Consider the following 18078-nt stretch of genomic DNA (forward strand, 5'->3'; position numbering starts at 1 on the left):
GACTTCTGCATATCCGAGCTAAATAGTTAAATACCTGGATTCCTGCCTGTACAGTAGATACACTAAATCACACACTAAATCCCAGGAGCACAACAAGCTCAGCATTTGGTCAGACGAGTTTTCTCATATTGTACATAATTGTAATGATTCTTCTGCCACATTCATTACACAATGTCCCAGTCCCACATAGTCTTTACATAAGATCACAATTATTGAATCATTCCCTGAAACACAGCAAAGCGATCCCTAAATTTGCCCAAACCCAACCTGAAGAAGCAACAACAGGGATGGAGGTCTCTGTTATATCACCTGCTTCTGTGGTTGGCTTTGATTCCCTTCTAGTAATTACACTTATAGCTGCCAAGTAAAAATTGGTGTTCTTCAAGGCTATGTTCTGGGTCCTACACTGTCTGATGCTTGCGTGGACTGGATATTGGGTAGGGTTGTGGAAACCAGCAGGTTAGGTACCTTTGTTGGCAAGGAAAGGTTTACGGACCTTGACTTTGAAGATGACAGTGGGATCTTTGCAAAATCAGTGGCTACCCTGATTGCAGCACTTGAGAGGAATCAGTATCTGGGTTTGGAATCATCCTGGATCAAGATGAAGATCCAGGCTTTCAACGACTTCCCGGACTCAGCCATCACAAGTGTATCTATCTGTATGAGATAAAAGTGTTGATGTTGCAGAGACATTCACATTTATCTTGCCAGTGATATTCATGTCTCTTGCATGTAACACTACATTTGACTTTTTCCACAGTAAAATATGGGATGCCTCAAAGTTCTACTGTTATGCTCATGACCTACAGATGGACATATTCCACCTGTTTATTCCTGTTGCTGGTAACAGTGTATCATACTTGGACAGCAAAGCTGGAAGTGATTTGCACAGCATGTAGTCTTGTGGTGTTGCAAATGCTGTGCCTGTATGAAGTTGTGGTTTGGAAGCCTGCAGGCTCTCAGTGCTGGAGGGCTTTAAAATCCACTCACTGCCCAGGCTGAGAGGAAGAGGAATATCAAACATCTTTGAGTACAAAAAACATGAACAACAAGAGCAATCAGAGATTTCTGATGTCCGCCAATCTGGATCCAGTGTTGGGAAAGTGTAGTGACACGGACCCACAACAGGGGGCGTAAATGAACGGACAATGGAAGGAGTCAAATTATAACACTTTACTGTTGTGAATGACACAACCAAACACAGCAGATTACAGAATGTGCAAAAGTCAATCAATAAAGGTGTCGTGTGGGCAGGCTCGACGATAGGAGACGCCCGTCTGGAAACGAACCGGAACCACACGATTTCCACTACCACCGAACCTGAGGAATACTGGAGCCGCCAAATCCCGAAGTCCCCAGGTGGCCACCGTCTCAGCGTGTCGGATCTGGTACTGCTGGCAGAAAGCAAAGACAGTCAAGTGTGGGTGTGAGAACACCCAGCAACAATCCTGGTGAGAATTCCACCTCCACCTCTCACTCAATACTTGCAGCGCGTCCTCAGAGGAAAAAGAGTGCAGTATTGCACAGCCTCCACAAAAGGACCGGTACTCCTGCAAACACTCACAATAAACAGATTTTCAATATTACCACAAAGGCTGAGGATATTACCTCTAGATGAAGATGATATCTCGGCAGTGTGGTGGAGGTGTCTTCCTGCTTTTATTCCAGATGTGGGTTGGTTGATTAGTGACAGCTGTCACAGATGATGGTGACAGCTGTCACCATGGCTTGTTCCTGAGGCGGCAGCGCCCTCTCGTGCCTGAAGCCCGCACTTCAGGCAGGGCGCCCTCTGGTGGTGGGCCAGCAGTACCTCCTCTTCTGGCGGCCCACACAACAGGACCCCCCCCTCAACGGGCGCCTCCTGGCGCCCAACCAGGCTTGTTCGGGTGGCGACGATAGAAATCGGCCAGGAGGGCCGGGTCCAGGATGAAGCTCCTCTTCACCCAGGAGCGTTCTTCGGGTCCATACCCCTCCCAGTCCACCAAATACTGAAAGCCCCGGCCCATTCGACGGACGTCCAGGAGCCGGCGAACTGTCCAAGCCGGCTCCCCGTCGATAATACGGGCAGGAGGCGGCACCGGACCGGGTGCACAGAGGGGTGAGGTGTGATGCGGCTTGATTCGGGAGACATGGAAAACCGGATGGATCCGCAGTGAGGCTGGGAGTTGGAGCCTCACTGCGGTAGGACTGAGGACCTTAAGGATGGGGAAGGGTCCAATGAAGCGGTCTTTCAGCTTGGGGGACTCTGGAGTGGAATGTCCTTAGTGGAAAACCATACCTCCTGCCCGGGCTGGTATGCGGGGGCCGGGGACCGTCGACGGTCTACATGGGCTTTAGCCCTCATCCAGGCCCTGAACAAGGCCGAACGGGCGGTGCACCACACCCGACGGCATCTCCGCAGGTGGGCCTGGACCGAGGGCACACCGACCTCTCCCTCCACCAAAGGAAACAAAGGGGGTTGATACCCCAGACACACCTCGAACGGGGAGAGGCCGGTGGCAGAGGACACTTGGCTGTTATGAGCGTACTCGATCCAGGCCAGATGTTCACTCCAAGCCGTCGGGTGTGCGGAGGTCGTGCACCTAAGGGCTTGCTCCAACTCCTGGTTGGCCCGTTCGACCTGTCCATTAGTCTGTGGGTGATACCCAGATGAGAGGCTTACGGTGGCCCCCAGTTCCCGGCAGAAACTTCTCCACACCTGCGAGGAGAACTGGGGACTGCGATCCGAAACGATGTCTGTTGTTATCCCATGCAGCCGGACGACATGGTGGACCAGGAGATCCGCTGTCTCCTGGGCCGACGGGAGCTTCGGGAGGGCCACAAAGTGGGCCGCCTTGGAGAAGTGGTCCACTATCGTGAGAATGGTGGTGTGTCCCCGGGACGGCGGGAGGCCCATGACAAAATCCAGACCGATGTGGGACCAGGGGCGGTGAGGCACAGGAAGTGGCTGTAGGAGTCCCTGTGCCTTCTGGTGGTCTGCCTTGCCCCTGGCGCAGGTGGTGCAGGCCTGGATGTAAGCCCGGACATCAGTCTCCAGGGACGCCCACCAGAAGCGCTGCCGGACCACTGCCACGGTCCTACGCACCCCTGGGTGGCAGGAGAGCTTGGACCCATGACAGAAGTCCAGAACGGCAGCTCTGGCCTCTGGTGGGACATACAATCTGTCTTTTGGTCCTGTTCCGGGATCCGGGCTCTGTGCCAGGGCCTCCCGGACGGTCTTCTCCACGTCCCAGGTTAGGGTAGCCACGATAGTGGACTCCGGTAGAATGGGTTCCGGTGGATCCGACAGCTCGGTCTTGACTTCCCGTTCATGCACCCGGGACAGGGCATCCGATCTGTGGTTCTTGGTCCCGGGGCGGTAGGTGATCCAGAAGTCAAAACGGCCGAAAAACAGTGACCAGCGGGCTTGCCTGGGGTTCAGTCACTTGGCGGTCCTGATATACTCCAGGTTCCGGTGGTCAGTGAAAACCGTGAAAGGCACCGACGCTCCCTCCAGCAGGTGTCTCCACTCCTCAAGAGCCTCTTTCACCATTAGGAGCTCTCAATTGCCCACATCATAGTTCCGCTCTGCTGGGGTCAACCTGCGGGAAAAATAGGCACACGGGTGAAGAACCTTATCGGTTTCTCCGCTCTGGGATAGCACGGCTCCTATCCCTGAGTCAGAGGCGTCCACTTCAACCACAAACTGGCGACTAGGATCGGGCTGCACCAAGACCAAGTTACGGATCAGCCCGGCAGCTAAGGAGTCCCGGATGTAGGTCTCCATTGATTCGCGCTCAGGTCGGGAGAGGTTGTACAGCCTGCTGGACGGGAACTCCACACCTGGCAACAAATCGATGGCACAATCGTACGGACGATGCGGGGGAAGAGTGAGTGCCCGATCCTTGCTAAAAACGTCAGCAAGATCATGGTACTCAACCGGCACCGCCGACAGATTGGGGGGAACTTTGACCTGCTCCTTAGCCTGGGAACCGGGAGGAACCGAGGATCCCAAACACATCCGATGGCAGGTCTCACTCCACTGTACCACCACCCCGGACGGCCAATCAATCCGGGGATTGTGTTTCAACATCCAGGGGAACCCCAGAATCACACGGGAGGTAGAAGGAGTCACAAAAAACTCAATCTCCTCCCTATGATTCCCTGACACTACCAGAGTTACTGGTGGTGTCCTGTGTGTGATTAAAGGGAGTAGGGTGCCATCTAGTGCTCGCACCTGCAATGGTGTAGGTAGCACCACCAGAGGGAGCCCTACCTCCCTGGCCCATCTGCTGTCTAACAGATTCCCTTCTGACCCTGTGTCTACCAGTGCAGGGGTCTGAAGGGTTAAATCCCCACTAAGGATTGTAACTGGGAGTTGTGTGGCAATCTGTGTGTGTCCCACGTGAATTTCTTGGCCCACCCTAAGCCCAGTTTCTAGGGGCGGGCGTTGGTGTTTAACCATTCGGGGCAATTGCTCAATTGATGCTCCATTGAGCCACAAACAAAACATGCCCCGTGTGGAAACCTCCTCTGTCTATTAGGTGATCTAAATGTGGCCCTGCTCATGTCCATAGCTTCGTCAGCAGGGGGAGCTGTCGCCCCACGGGACGTAGAGGCCAGGGAGCGTGGGAAGGGCGGACCTTTCTCGGACCCGGAAGGAAGAGGGACGGCGCGCGCCCGACCACGCCCTTCGTCTCATTCCCGACGGCGTTCCTCCAACCGATTGTCTAACCGTATAACGAGATCAATAAGCCCATCTAATTCCCGCGGTTCATCCTTGGCCACTAGGTGCTCCTTTAGGAGTGACGACAGTCCGTTTACAAAGGCGGCGCGGAGCGCAGCGTTATTCCAGCCGGACCTCGCAGCCGCGATGCGGAAGTCGACTGCATAAGCGGCTGCGCTCCGGCGTACCTGTCTCATTGACAGCAGCACAGTTGAAGCGGTCTCTCCCCTGTTAGGGTGATCAAACACAGTTCTGAACTTCCTCACAAACCCAGTGCACGTGTGAAGGAGCCGTGAATTTTGCTCCCAAAGCGCCGTAGCCCAAGCGCGTGCCTCTCCCCGAAGCAGTGTGATCACATAAGCTATTTTGCTTGCGTCTGACGCGTACATGACGGGACGTTGTGCGAAGACGAGCGAACACTGCATAAGAAAGTCCGCGCATGTCTCCACACAACCTCCGTACGGCTCAGGAGGGCTTATGTATGCTTCAGGGGATGGTGGGAGGGGTTGTTGAACCACCACTGGAACATTTATATCCAGCACAGGGTCGGCAGGAGGAGGAGCTGCAGCAGCGCCCTGAGCGCTCGCCGCCACTTGCGCGGAGAGAGCCTCCACCCTGCGGTTCAGGAGGATGTTTTGCTCGGCTATTTGATCCATCCGAGCCGTAAAGGCGGTGAGAATATGCTGTAGCTCACCAATCACGCCTCCTGCAGACACCTGCGCTCCCTGCTGTCCCATTGGTTGTTCAACAGCCTGGTGACGCCCCTCGGAGTCCATGACGCTGGCCGAGATATCCTGTTGGGAAAGTGTAGTGACACGGACCCACAACAGGGGGCGTAAATGAACGGACAATGGAAGGAGTCAAATTATAACACTTTATTGTTGTGAATGACACAACCAAACACAGCAGATTACAGAATGTGCAAAAGTCAATCAATAAAGGTGTCGTGTGGGCAGGCTCGACGATAGGAGACGCCCGTCTGGCAACGAACCGGAACTACACGATTTCCACTACCACCGAACCTGAGGAATACTGGAGCCGCCAAATCCCGAAGTCCCCAGGTGGCCACCGTCTCAGCGTGTCGGATCTGGTACTGCTGGCAGAAAGCAAAGACAGTCAAGTGTGGGTGTGAGAACACCCAGCAACAATCCTGGTGGGAATTCCACCTCCACCTCTCACTCAATACTTGCAGCGCGTCCTCAGAGGAAAAAGAGTGCAGTATTGCACAGCCTCCACAAAAGGACCGGTACTCCTGCAAACACTCACAATAAACAGATTTTCAATATTACCACAAAGGCTGAGGATATTACCTCTAGATGAAGATGATATCTCGGCAGTGTGGTGGAGGTGTCTTCCTGCTTTTATTCCAGATGTGGGTTGGTTGATTAGTGACAGCTGTCACGGATGATGGGTGACAGCTGTCACCACGGCTTGTTCCTGAGGCGGCAGCGTCCTCTCGTGCCTGAAGCCCGCACTTCAGGCAGGGCGCCCTCTGGTGGTGGGCCAGCAGTACCTCCTCTTCTGGCGGCCCACACAACATCAAGATCACCTCCAAAATTCAGTGGAACCTTCCATGCCTTAATATCTATCTGTGGTGCAAATGTGGTGACAATCCTTGAAGTAGTTTTGATGTATTCATTCAAAGCCTACATAAAGGGAAATCTTCATCCAGAATCCAAATCCGGATTCTGGATTCCTAAATTCAGTGGAGTCTTTCATGCCCTTATATCAAAAACGTAATGGTTTCTTCCATGGCCTAATATGTGTCCGTGGTGAAAATTTGGTGAAAATCTGTGAAGTAGTTTTGACGTAATCCTTCAAAGCCTATACAAAGTGAAGGTTGATCCAGAATACAGATCTGGAACCGGTTCCGGATCACCTCCGAATTTTAATGACAAGACGGACAATTCCACAGATTACCGGCTGTGCACGCTGCTAGCTGTTAATGCTGTTAGCTGAGAGCGAGAGAAAGTCGCGTACCGCCGCTGCCAAAATGGGTGAATTTAAGCTGCCATACAAACGTATTGATGTGGATTCTGACACAGAATTGCCATATCACATTTGACGGATTTTCACATTTGATGGATTACTCCGCTGACCGCGATGCTGCCTCATTGTAAGCCTCGCCGACTGAATTACCTACAGAAAAATAATCCGTGCAAACAATGGAATTGAATTAGAATAACCCCCTTGTGTCTGCAGATTTGTGGATGTTCATGCTGTTACATGGTCACAAATATCCGTTGTAGCGGCTCCATTAATGAGGCACCGATAAAGGTCAATTTGCGACCGTATAACCAGCATTTGCACGGTTTATTTTTCTGTAGGTAATTCGGTCGGCAAGGCTTACCGTGAGGCAGCGTCACAGTCGGCAACAGGTTGAGAATTTATTGGCTCAATACCACCCCTTGAGTTGCATCACACTGCAAAAAACTGATATCTAGGAAAGCAAAAAAAGACTTGTTTAAAGAAAATTTGACTTAATTTTTGTCTAAATAGAAAATAATCTTGTCAAGCATTTTATACAAAACAAAAAATGTCTTATTTTGGGAAAATGTATCTCACTTTTTCTTAATAAGTTTTTCCAGCTAATATCCAGCTGTATTCAACCAGTAACAAGGAAAGGCAATGAATTTCAAATCATCCAAGTAAAGGAACAAGACTGTTTTCCATATTTTTAAGGAAAACAATCTTAAATCTTATCTTAAGATAAGAATTCTGTCTAGTTTTAAGGCACATTTTGATTATTTGGTGCCTAGACATTTTGCTAGTTTTGAGAATTCTAAGCAAGTAAATTTTTCTTACTCCATTGGCAGATTTTTTTTGCTCAATACAAGACAATTTGGCTAGATTTTGGATTATTTGGCTTATTTTGAGAGGGACAGTTTTTGCATGTCCACCTCTCACTCAATACTTGCAGTGCGTCCTCAGAGGAAAAAGAGTGCAGTATTGCACAGCCTCCACAAAAGGACCGGTACTCCTGCAAACACTCACAATAAACAGATTTTCAATATTACCACAAAGGCTGAGGATATTACCTCTAGATGAAGATGATATCTCGGCAGTGTGGTGGAGGTGTCTTCCTGCTTTTATTCCAGATGTGGGTTGGTTGATTAGTGACAGCTGTCACGGATGATGGGTGACAGCTGTCACCACGGCTTGTTCCTGAGGCGGCAGCGTCCTCTCGTGCCTGAAGCCCGCACTTCAGGCAGGGCGCCCTCTGGTGGTGGGCCAGCAGTACCTCCTCTTCTGGCGGCCCACACAACATCCAGATCACCTCCAAAATTCAGTGGAACCTTCCATGCCTTAATATCTATCTGTGGTGCAAATGTGGTGACAATCCTTGAAGTAGTTTTGATGTATTCATTCAAAGCCTACATAAAGGGAAATCTTCATCCAGAATCCAAATCCGGATTCTGGATTCCTAAATTCAGTGGAGTCTTTCATGCCCTTATATCAAAAACGTAATGGTTTCTTCCATGGCCTAATATGTGTCCGTGGTGAAAATTTGGTGAAAATCTGTGAAGTAGTTTTGACGTAATCCTTCAAAGCCTATACAAAGTGAAGGTTGATCCAGAATACAGATCTGGAACCGGTTCCGGATCACCTCCGAATTTTAATGGTGTCTTCTTTGTCCTAATATTTGTCTGTGGTGAAAATTTCATCAAAATCCATGTAGTAGTTTTGATGTAATCCTGCTAACAGACAAGCAAATAAATAAATACATAAACACTGGTGATTTTATTATGCCCCTGGCGGACATAACAAGCTGTTCATTCAAACAGCTCAAATAAGTGACTGGAATGACAATATCCGGGGCTTTTAAATGAACTGGATTTTGCAACACTCTTGCCTGTTGGTCTTCACATCATGACTCCGAATGTCTTTCCAGCTTATGGTTATCACATTGTTATAAGACTTTTACAAGACTCCATCACAAAGTACTATATGACTTAAGACACCTATTTTACTGATTCATGTTGAGTTTTGTTGTTGTTGTTGTTGGTTGCTTGTTGTTTTCAGAAAGTAGACTCAACAAACATTTTGCCACATTTGTTACAAAATTGTTTTTGTATCATTAAGCTAGGTCTAAATAGTGCCGTTTTATCACGCAACACAGACTGGGGCCATATAACTTCAGATGAAATCAGTTCCATTCAAGGGATGTTGTCATCTGGACTAAATAGTCCACTCAATGGTTGTGCTGAGCACAACGGGCCATCTGGTACAGAATGCATAAGTGAATGACAAAGTATTTGTATAGCGGACCCTTCTCTTTTGCCATTTTTGCATGTCTGTGTTGACAGTTGTACAGTCCCATGTGTGTCCCAGTGAGGGACAAGAGACTGTGTTTAATGGTTTGATTGCACAGTAAAGCAGTGCTACATCTGGAAATGCTCATAATAATAAAACAGATGTGTAAGGACAGTGCACATGCGAATACTACTTGAGGAAACAACAGAACAGGATTTAAAAATAGTGTGATTACACTTCTGTTTGGATAATCTGGTGTGTGAGTGTTTTTTCTTTCTTTCTCCCTTTAATCTCTTTGGCTGTTGCTCTTGACTGAAATACTCTCCCCCTTTTACGTTTCTTATTTTTAAAACACATACTCTAAAATAGCATAGTTTGGGCAGCATGGAGGCCAAGTGGTTAGCGCACTCGCTTCCAAAACAGAAGGTTCCCAGTTCAAGCTACACATTTTCACCACCAACTTGTTAGATGTTTGCAGTTCGTCAGTACCCCTTTAGATGATGTGGGTACCCCCTTCGCGTCATTTAGTACGTTAACATACAGTGGCATAATTTCTCTCTGATAACACAAAACTACCTGTGTAATCATTCAGGTTTGGGGTAGAGTTTCCATGCATTTGACTAAATAAAAGAAAAGGGTCTACTCAACTAATCACCGGTTCGAATCCAATTACCTTTTTTTCCGCAAATCTGATTGGTTAATCATGTGACATTGCAGACCTTATAATGTCAGGGTAACGGTGGCTAAATATTCGACTGTTTCACATTTGATGTATTACTCCGCGCCCTGACCGGTGTTCTGACAAGATGTCATTCCTGTTAACAGGCCAGCCCTCCGCGCAACTGCGCATGCACATGCATGTGCAACATTGTCGGGATGCGAAACTGACGATTTATGCGACAAGACGGACAATTCCACAGATTACCGGCTGTGCACGCTGCTAGCTGTTAATGCTGTTAACAGCGAGAGAAAGTCGCGTACCGCCGTTGCCAAAATGGGTGAATTTAAGCTGCCATACAAACGTATTGATGTGGATTCTGACACAGAATTGCCATATCACATTTGACGGATTTTCACATTTGATGGATTACTCCGCTGACCGCGATGCTGCCTCATTGTAAGCCTCGCCGACTGAATTACCTACAGAAAAATAATCCGTGCAAACAATGGAATTGAATTAGAATAACCCCCTTGTGTCTGCAGATTTGTGGATGTTCATGCTGTTACATGGTCACAAATATCCGTTGTAGCGGCTCCATTAATGAGGCACCGATAAAGGTCAATTTGCGACCGTATAACCAGCATTTGCACGGTTTATTTTTCTGTAGGTAATTCGGTCGGCAAGGCTTACCGTGAGGCAGCGTCACAGTCGGCAACAGGTTGAGAATTTATTGGCTCAATACCACCCCTTGAGTTGCATCACACTGCAAAAAACTGATATCTAGGAAAGCAAAAAAAGACTTGTTTAAAGAAAATTTGACTTAATTTTTGTCTAAATAGAAAATAATCTTGTCAAGCATTTTTTACAAAACAAAAAATGTCTTATTTTGGGAAAATGTATCTCACTTTTTCTTAATAAGTTTTTCCAGCTAATATCCAGCTGTATTCAACCAGTAACAAGGAAAGGCAATGAATTTCAAATCATCCAAGTAAAGGAACAAGACTGTTTTCCATATTTTTAAGGAAAACAATCTTAAATCTTATCTTAAGATAAGAATTCTGTCTAGTTTTAAGGCACATTTTGATTATTTGGTGCCTAGACATTTTGCTAGTTTTGAGAATTCTAAGCAAGTAAATTTTTCTTACTCCATTGGCAGATTTTTTTTGCTCAATACAAGACAATTTGGCTAGATTTTGGATTATTTGGCTTATTTTGAGAGGGACAGTTTTTGCAGTACAGGAAGGGCAACTTGTGAATAACTTCAGTCAAATCATCATGCAGATCCATACTGGAACCGCTGTGGGAACCCCAATCAAAGGGAGAAGCTGAAACACATTACTTTACTCGAAAACAACCATAGATGGTAACTGATGCTTGTGGCTTTGCATTTAGAGCCACAAGCATAACCAACTATGTCATAATCGCTCTCTGGTATATTGCTGCTAATCTCAAGTGAACGCACCAACCAATTCAATTTCCAAGCCACCACCCCCATCAAGAGAATAAAACACACCCACACACACTGCTAATCTGTCTCATTCTGCAGGTTTTTTCCTCCTGGAGATTATGCCGTTACATTTGACCTGGTTGCCAGTCAGATGATCCATTCTTGTCTTTCTGTAGTCTCAAACTATGCCTATGTGTTATAGCTAAAACAGTTATTTCCATGCTTGGTCAGTTCTCAGTACTTACACTTACTCACTCATCTTCAACCACTTATCCGGAACCGGGTCGTGGGCGCCACAGCTCCAGCAGAGGACTCCAAACTTCCCTTTCTTGGGCCACATTAACCACTCCTGATTTGGAGATATGGAGGCGTTCCCAGGACAGTTTGGAAATATAATCTCTCCACCAAGTCCTGGGTCTACCCGGTGTCTTCTCCCAGCTGGGCGTGCCTGTGACACCTCCCTAGGGTGGTGTCACAGACCCAGGGGGCATCCTTACTAGATGCCCAAATCACTTCAGCCAGCTCCTCTCAGTGCAAAGGAGCAGCGGCTCTACTCCGAGGTCATCATGGATGACAGAGCTTCTCACCTTATCTCTAAGGGAGGCCTCAGCCATCCTCCTGAGGAAACCCAATTCAGCCGCTTGTTCCCACTGTCTAATCTTTCAGAACTTGTGTAAAATAAATGTTGAACTTAATTTTTCCTTTCCATCATTGCTTCAATTTGCAATATTCAAACGGTTTTGTGTTTGTTGTGGCAAATGAAATGTAAGGAACATATGAATTCTTATGTGGAAAAAGAATTATACAAAAAGGCAGGTCAGGGAGCATGTGGCAGCGCCATGCGTCCTCGCATCCTCCACACCACAGAGCCATGTTGGGTCTTGAATGGCAACCACTCAGCTAAACAACTGGTCCATCATCATCTCTTGAAGGTGATCATCTACCTGTTACAGCCAGGCAAAATGTGGGAGTCCTCTTGCCCTTATCGAACTACTGGGGTTCTCAATACTGTAGTACCTGAATGCTGGATTATGCCCAGAGAAACACATCATGGCCAAAATGTCACAGCCAATGTTTCCTCACAATGCAAGTGACACTCCTCATCTGAGTCTAATCTAAGCTACCACTCCTTTGACCCAAAGTCATTCCATTGATTCCCAGGAATCTTCTGAAGATACCTGGAAACCAGAGACATCTAGTGATTTCCTTAGGTCACTGGTTGCCATCCAAGTGTCACAAACATACAGTAAGTCAGGTAGCACCAGGACCCTTAAGACTTGGACCTTCATTCTATTGCAAACAGATATGCATCAGTAACACCTGTGTCCAGTGAATGCATGACTCCCTGAGTTCTTCCTTGATGTCTGTGTTCTCAAAGGATGAGGACCCAGAGAATATGAATGAATATCATTTCAGAGATAAGGGAATATTTGTACAGCTTACACTTTCATCCTTTCACCACATGATCCATGGTTGAGTCCAGGAAGTCACCAAAAGCCTGGATCTTAGTCTTGATCGAGAACAATTACAAACCCAGACGCCAAGATTCCTCTCTTCTCTTCTCAAGTGCTCTAATTAAGTCCATTGATTCCACAAAGATCACAGCCTCATAAATGAAGGCTAAGTCAGTAAACTTTTCCTGACCAACAAAGGCACCTAAGATACTGGTTTCCACAACCCTATCTGAAACCTAGTCCATGCAAGCATTGAACAGTGTAGGAGCTGGAACCCAACCCTGATGGATTTCACGTTTCACAAGGAAAAATTCAGCGTTTCTGCCTCCACTCTACATAGCACTCCTGTGTGTAAGCTGACTGGGATATTCAGCAACATTTTGTGAATCCCACACATTCTCAGAATGTCCCAGAAAGTACCCTGGTCAATAGAATCAAACAAAATCAACATAGCCCACAAAGAAGCACTGCCGATTTTCTCACTTGCCTTCAGTGAATATTCGCAGGGTGAGGTTATAGTCAAGGTTGTACTTATGATCAAATTTCATTGACTCAGGATCAAACATCAGCAATCAGGATCAAAGATGAGGAACATGATTGCAGGTCAGCAATTAAAACCAAAGGTGTGCAATCAGGATTAAAGGTTTATATCAAAAAAACATGACAAAAGCAAATCACCTTGTTTGACTGTTGCTCTCTTTCCTTCCATTCTCCCTTCCTTTTTTCTCTCCTCCATTTCAGGCAGTAGGTTGCCACCATGGCCACTCTCCAGAGACGGTCACCTTCCTTGCCTTGGCCTCATCTCTTCCTCCTCCTTCTCTTCCTCCTCCTCCTCATCTCCTCCCCACAGCCTCTGCAGGCCCGGCCACTCCAAGTTCACCAGTACATCAACGTGGCCGTGGTGTTCAGCGGCTCCAGCTACCAGAATGAGGTCAGAGGTCGCCTCAGTGGGGAGAACTTTGTAGACCTGCCAGTGGTGGTCAGTCCGGTGACCGTGCTGGTCAACGACACCAACCCCCGTGATCTGCTGACGCGGCTCTGCGATACCATGGCGAGCGAAAAGTTGCATGGTGTGGTGTTTGAGGATGATGTGGGCTCGGATGCAGGTGCTCAGGTGAAAACACAAGAAAGTTATTCATGCACGTTGACTTCTCCAGAGTAAACATCTTCTCCACAGTCATGGATGTCAGTCACCTACATCAGTGTTTCCAAAAGCTGTTTAAAATTCACCTGTCGCGTCATCACAAAGCGGACTTCGGAGAACGTCAGGTCTCTGCTGATTAAAATGTCAAAAAGGTGCACTCTTCCACTCAAATTAATCTATGGTTTTGGCATATGATTGGAAAAGGACTGATAATATAAATTCATGAAAGCAAAATGTAAATAGTTTTCTTATTTGCAGCGAGTGAGAGTTCCCAGCAGCCACTAATAGGACTTAACATTATGTTATTTCTGACATTGAAGTCATCGCCATTTTTACAGCATTTAGGCTCATCAAAATGCAACATAATGCAACAGAAACAGTGAATTAGGTAATAGTCAAAACACAACTTTTTCTTTAGGTGAAAAAGAAAATATGTCTGAAACGTTGCATAGTGCTGTATATAAAATAATCAAACATTAAAGTGGCCTGGTGATAGAGTTTTTATATCAAAGTCAAACCAATAAATGAATTGTAGTGTATTCTGTGTCATAATATACAAAAATGAATGTTTATTAGTTCAATGGTATGCTTCGTTGAATGGTATATTCCAGCTTTCACAAAATTAAATATTTGTTCCATTGAAAGAAGTGAAAAACAGTCATTATTTTTTTATACGAGGGCTGTCAATAAAGTAAGGGTCCTTTTTATTTTTTTCAAAAACTATATGGATTTCATTCATATGTTTTCACGTCAGACATGCTTGAACCCTCGTGCGTATGCGTGAGTTTTTCCACGCCTGTCGGTGACGTCATTCGCCTGTGAGCACTCCTTGTGGGAGGAGTCGTCCAGCCCCTCGTCGGAATTCCTTTGTCTGAGAAGTTGCTGAGAGACTGGCGCGTTGTTTGATCAGAATTTTTTCTAAACCTGTGAGACACATCGAAGTGGACACGGTTCGAAAAATTAAGCTGGTTTTCAGTGAAAATGTTAACGGCTGATGAGAGATTTTGAGGTGATTCTGTCGCTTTAAGGACTTCCCACAGTGCGAGACGTCGTGCAGCGCTCTCAGCCGCCGTCGTCAGCCTGTTCAAGCTGAAAACCTCCACATTTCAGGCTCTATTGATCCAGGACGTCGTGAGAGAACAGAGAAGTTTCAGAAGAAGTCTGTTTCAGCATTTTATCCGGATATTCCACTGTTAAAGGAGATTTTTTTAATGAAAGACGTGCGAACGGATCCGCGCGTCGGGACGCAGCCGACGCGGTGTGGCGGCACAGGAAAAACACCTCCGTGTTGATAACCATTTGTAAAATCCAGGCGGCTTTTGATGGCTTTCAGTGGAGTGAGTATATGAGAAATTGTTTAACAGGCAGGACATGTTCCAACTTGTCCTTAAGGCTTTCAACAGAGGTGTTTTTCCTGTGGCGGAGCGTCGCGGCGGCTGCGTCCTGACGCGCGGACCCGTCCGCACGTCTTTCATTAAAAAAAATCTCCTTTAACAGTGGAATATCCGGATAAAATGCTGAAACAGACTTCTTCTGAAACTTCTCTGTTCTCTCACTGAAACACGGTAGCCCATAAAATAATGTATGAAGGCCAGTCAAACCATTTCATCTACTTGTCTCTGACTTTTGATGGTTTAGCTCAAGTTATCCACTCAAGAGATTGTTTTATTAGGCCCAGTAACTGTAAAATGAGCAAAGTCAGGTAGCCATGTTAGCAAAAGATTGACATTAGCAGGCAAGCTGAAGTTACTTTTTTGTTAAGCTAGCTCTGCATTCTCCAGTGATTTAATTCCACAGTGTTACTTATATACCACATAATGACAAATGATTAGCTGATCAATATGAGCTTTACATCACTTGTCTAGCTGTACTGGATGTGGAGGTATCCTGGAAGATATGCGTTTTGGACAGTTATTATGTTGTTTCATGATGTCATTACATCATTAATCATTACATCTCTCATATGATTTATATATGAATGAATGAATGAATGAATTTATTTGACATGCACAGATCCAAAAACAACAAGAAACGTACAAAGAAAGAAAAGAAAAGAATCCAACACGCAAATAAAAATGACTTACTAATTAATAAAAGCTTTACACAGTCTCTCTCACTCCTTTGATTTTGGAGATATCTTTGGAGATAAATGGGTTTTGGATTTAGTGAGCAGGGCAACTAAACTTAACAACAACCAACAACAGTACAAACCTTTAAAAATATTTTAATCTTTAATCAATAAAAATATTACAGTATGAAGCACTTTAGCATTTTGAACTCAATAATGTGTTGTTTTTACCTTGAAGGCACCAACCTCTTAAAAGTGTTATATTGTTATGATGTTATGCAAAATTGCAAAATGCATTCAGCAGAATGCTGTACAAACTTATTTGCAAGATAACTACATTGTAGCTACCTGGTTTACCTAGCTTGGTGACATAGCGTAATATCTTATTGAGACTAGCTTGTTAGCTAGCACTTTCATAAGCCAACAGTAACACGGTTGCTTTTGACCAAGCAGTATGTGGTATGAATTTATCAATTAAATTTAACAAAAGTTTCACTTTTCTGACCACAAGATTAAAACCCAGGGGCTTTAACATCTGTCGCCACAATACCAGGTTTAGTCACTGCACTGTACGGTGTACTGACTCTGTAAATTACCACCATATTCATGATGGAAATTAGGACCAGGTGTGGCTGAAGTTTTACGTAGCTTTAATTAGTCTGTTAGTTTCTTTCATTCCCACACCCCAGGTTTGTTTGCTGCCAAGGTGACTGCTCTTTGTATGTTACTAGCAGAAAAACCCATTGTTAGAATGCATAATGCAAAAGATAGAAAACAAAATGCAGATTCAGTGACCATAATGTATTAATCAGAGAATGAAGTTGTTGAACGATACTGTAAATACTGACCATGGGTGCTGCCATTTTTGTGGGAAAACAATGGTTATTGTCATCTTCTTTGAATGTACTGTTGCACAGTACTCTACTGAAGCAAGTTTAACTAATGAAAACATCCATTCTCCTAACACATTAGGGCCATGGCCACTTTGAGTGACAGCCTATTTTTGCTTGTGTTATCTGCTAAGGAGGTAGCTACTGTGAAGGTCCACATTTTTAAGCATTTTATAACACATATCTGCAATAATATGACTTGCTATAGCTTTAATTCTTCTAAAGATAATCTAATCTTGTTTGTGCCAGTTATTTGTGCTGAGTGAAATTGTCGTGTGATATAATTTTGGATGGTGATGGTGTTAGCATTGTTTCATGGCATAAGCTTGTTAATTCACGACAGAAGCAGGTCATAACTTTTAATGCCCACACAAAGCAAAACTGTTATCAGAACCACCGCTCAGCCCCCCAAAATATGATGTAATAAACAACCAAATCAAGGTTAGCATGTTAGCTGAGCTTGTCGGTGTTCAGGTTTCATTTGTTATCCTACCCAGGTACAGTTTTACCCATGCTCCACCTCTTTACCCAGATATGGACTGTGGATACACACACATGCACGCATGGATGAACGCACGCACACATACATGCATGCACATCAATCTTTAGATATGGGATGAGGTGCAAGAATGTTATTTAAACTTACTTTATGTAAACAACCAATATCATTTTTCTCTTCAGGTGGCAGAGGTGGCACAGATTTTGGACTTCCTCTCTACCCAGACAGCTCTACCCATTGTGGGGATTAGTGGGGATTCTGCAGTTGTCATATCATACAAGGTACTGTCTAGATTAATCACCATCTCACTGAAAGTCAACTGGTGTCTTGAAGCTTTCATCTGTAGCTTCCTATGTGACTATGATGACAGAAAAGAAAGACATTACACACAGTCACATTATTCATAACATAATTAAAGCACAAGTTGACTTTTACAACTTTTTTCATATCGTAACTTCATTAGCAATCAAGCTTCTTAGTACTTTTTGACAGTTGCATTGTGCAGAAGTAATACCTTTTTTTTTTTTTACAAATTGCTGAAAGCAAAATACAAAGTCATCAGTGGGGCAACTGTGGTAGAATTGTAAATAAAATGAAACTCCTGTTTTGCACAACTCAGAATTGCATAGTTCAGTTAACAGTACTGTATTATCTGGACAATAAGTTGAACTGGAGTATTCACATATGTCCAGAAATGCTTCATGAAGAAGAAAAAAGGTTGTACCAGTCTATAAGTCACATATATTTTTGAAATGTGGGACCACTGCTGCATGCAATAAAAAGCAAAATAAATTTAATGGGCACATTATTTATTTATACTGCAAAGGCCATATTAGTAAGCAGAAGCTAACAAGCTAATTAATGTTATTGTATCAGGCATGAAATCTGAGTAAACTGCCTCTTGGTGCCACTGAACAGACCTCATGGGAATTGTAATTAAATATTTGAAAACTCTG

General features: G+C 45.2%; 1 protein-coding gene across 1 annotated transcript in view; it reads left to right on the forward strand.

The window, feature by feature from the left end:
* The window catches only part of LOC117530856 (glutamate receptor ionotropic, NMDA 2C-like), a 188917-nt gene that overhangs the window by 28773 nt on the left and 142066 nt on the right, over positions 1-18078 (forward strand). The window contains exons 2-3 of the mRNA XM_034193800.1: positions 13263-13635; positions 17305-17403. Coding sequence (XP_034049691.1) covers positions 13279-13635; positions 17305-17403 — 456 coding nt within the window. The 5' untranslated portion in view covers positions 13263-13278. The remainder of the gene's footprint in view (positions 1-13262; positions 13636-17304; positions 17404-18078) is intronic.

The sequence above is a fragment of the Thalassophryne amazonica genome, chromosome 18, assembly GCF_902500255.1.
Source record: "Thalassophryne amazonica chromosome 18, fThaAma1.1, whole genome shotgun sequence".
NCBI classification, from domain to species: Eukaryota; Metazoa; Chordata; class Actinopteri; order Batrachoidiformes; family Batrachoididae; genus Thalassophryne; species Thalassophryne amazonica.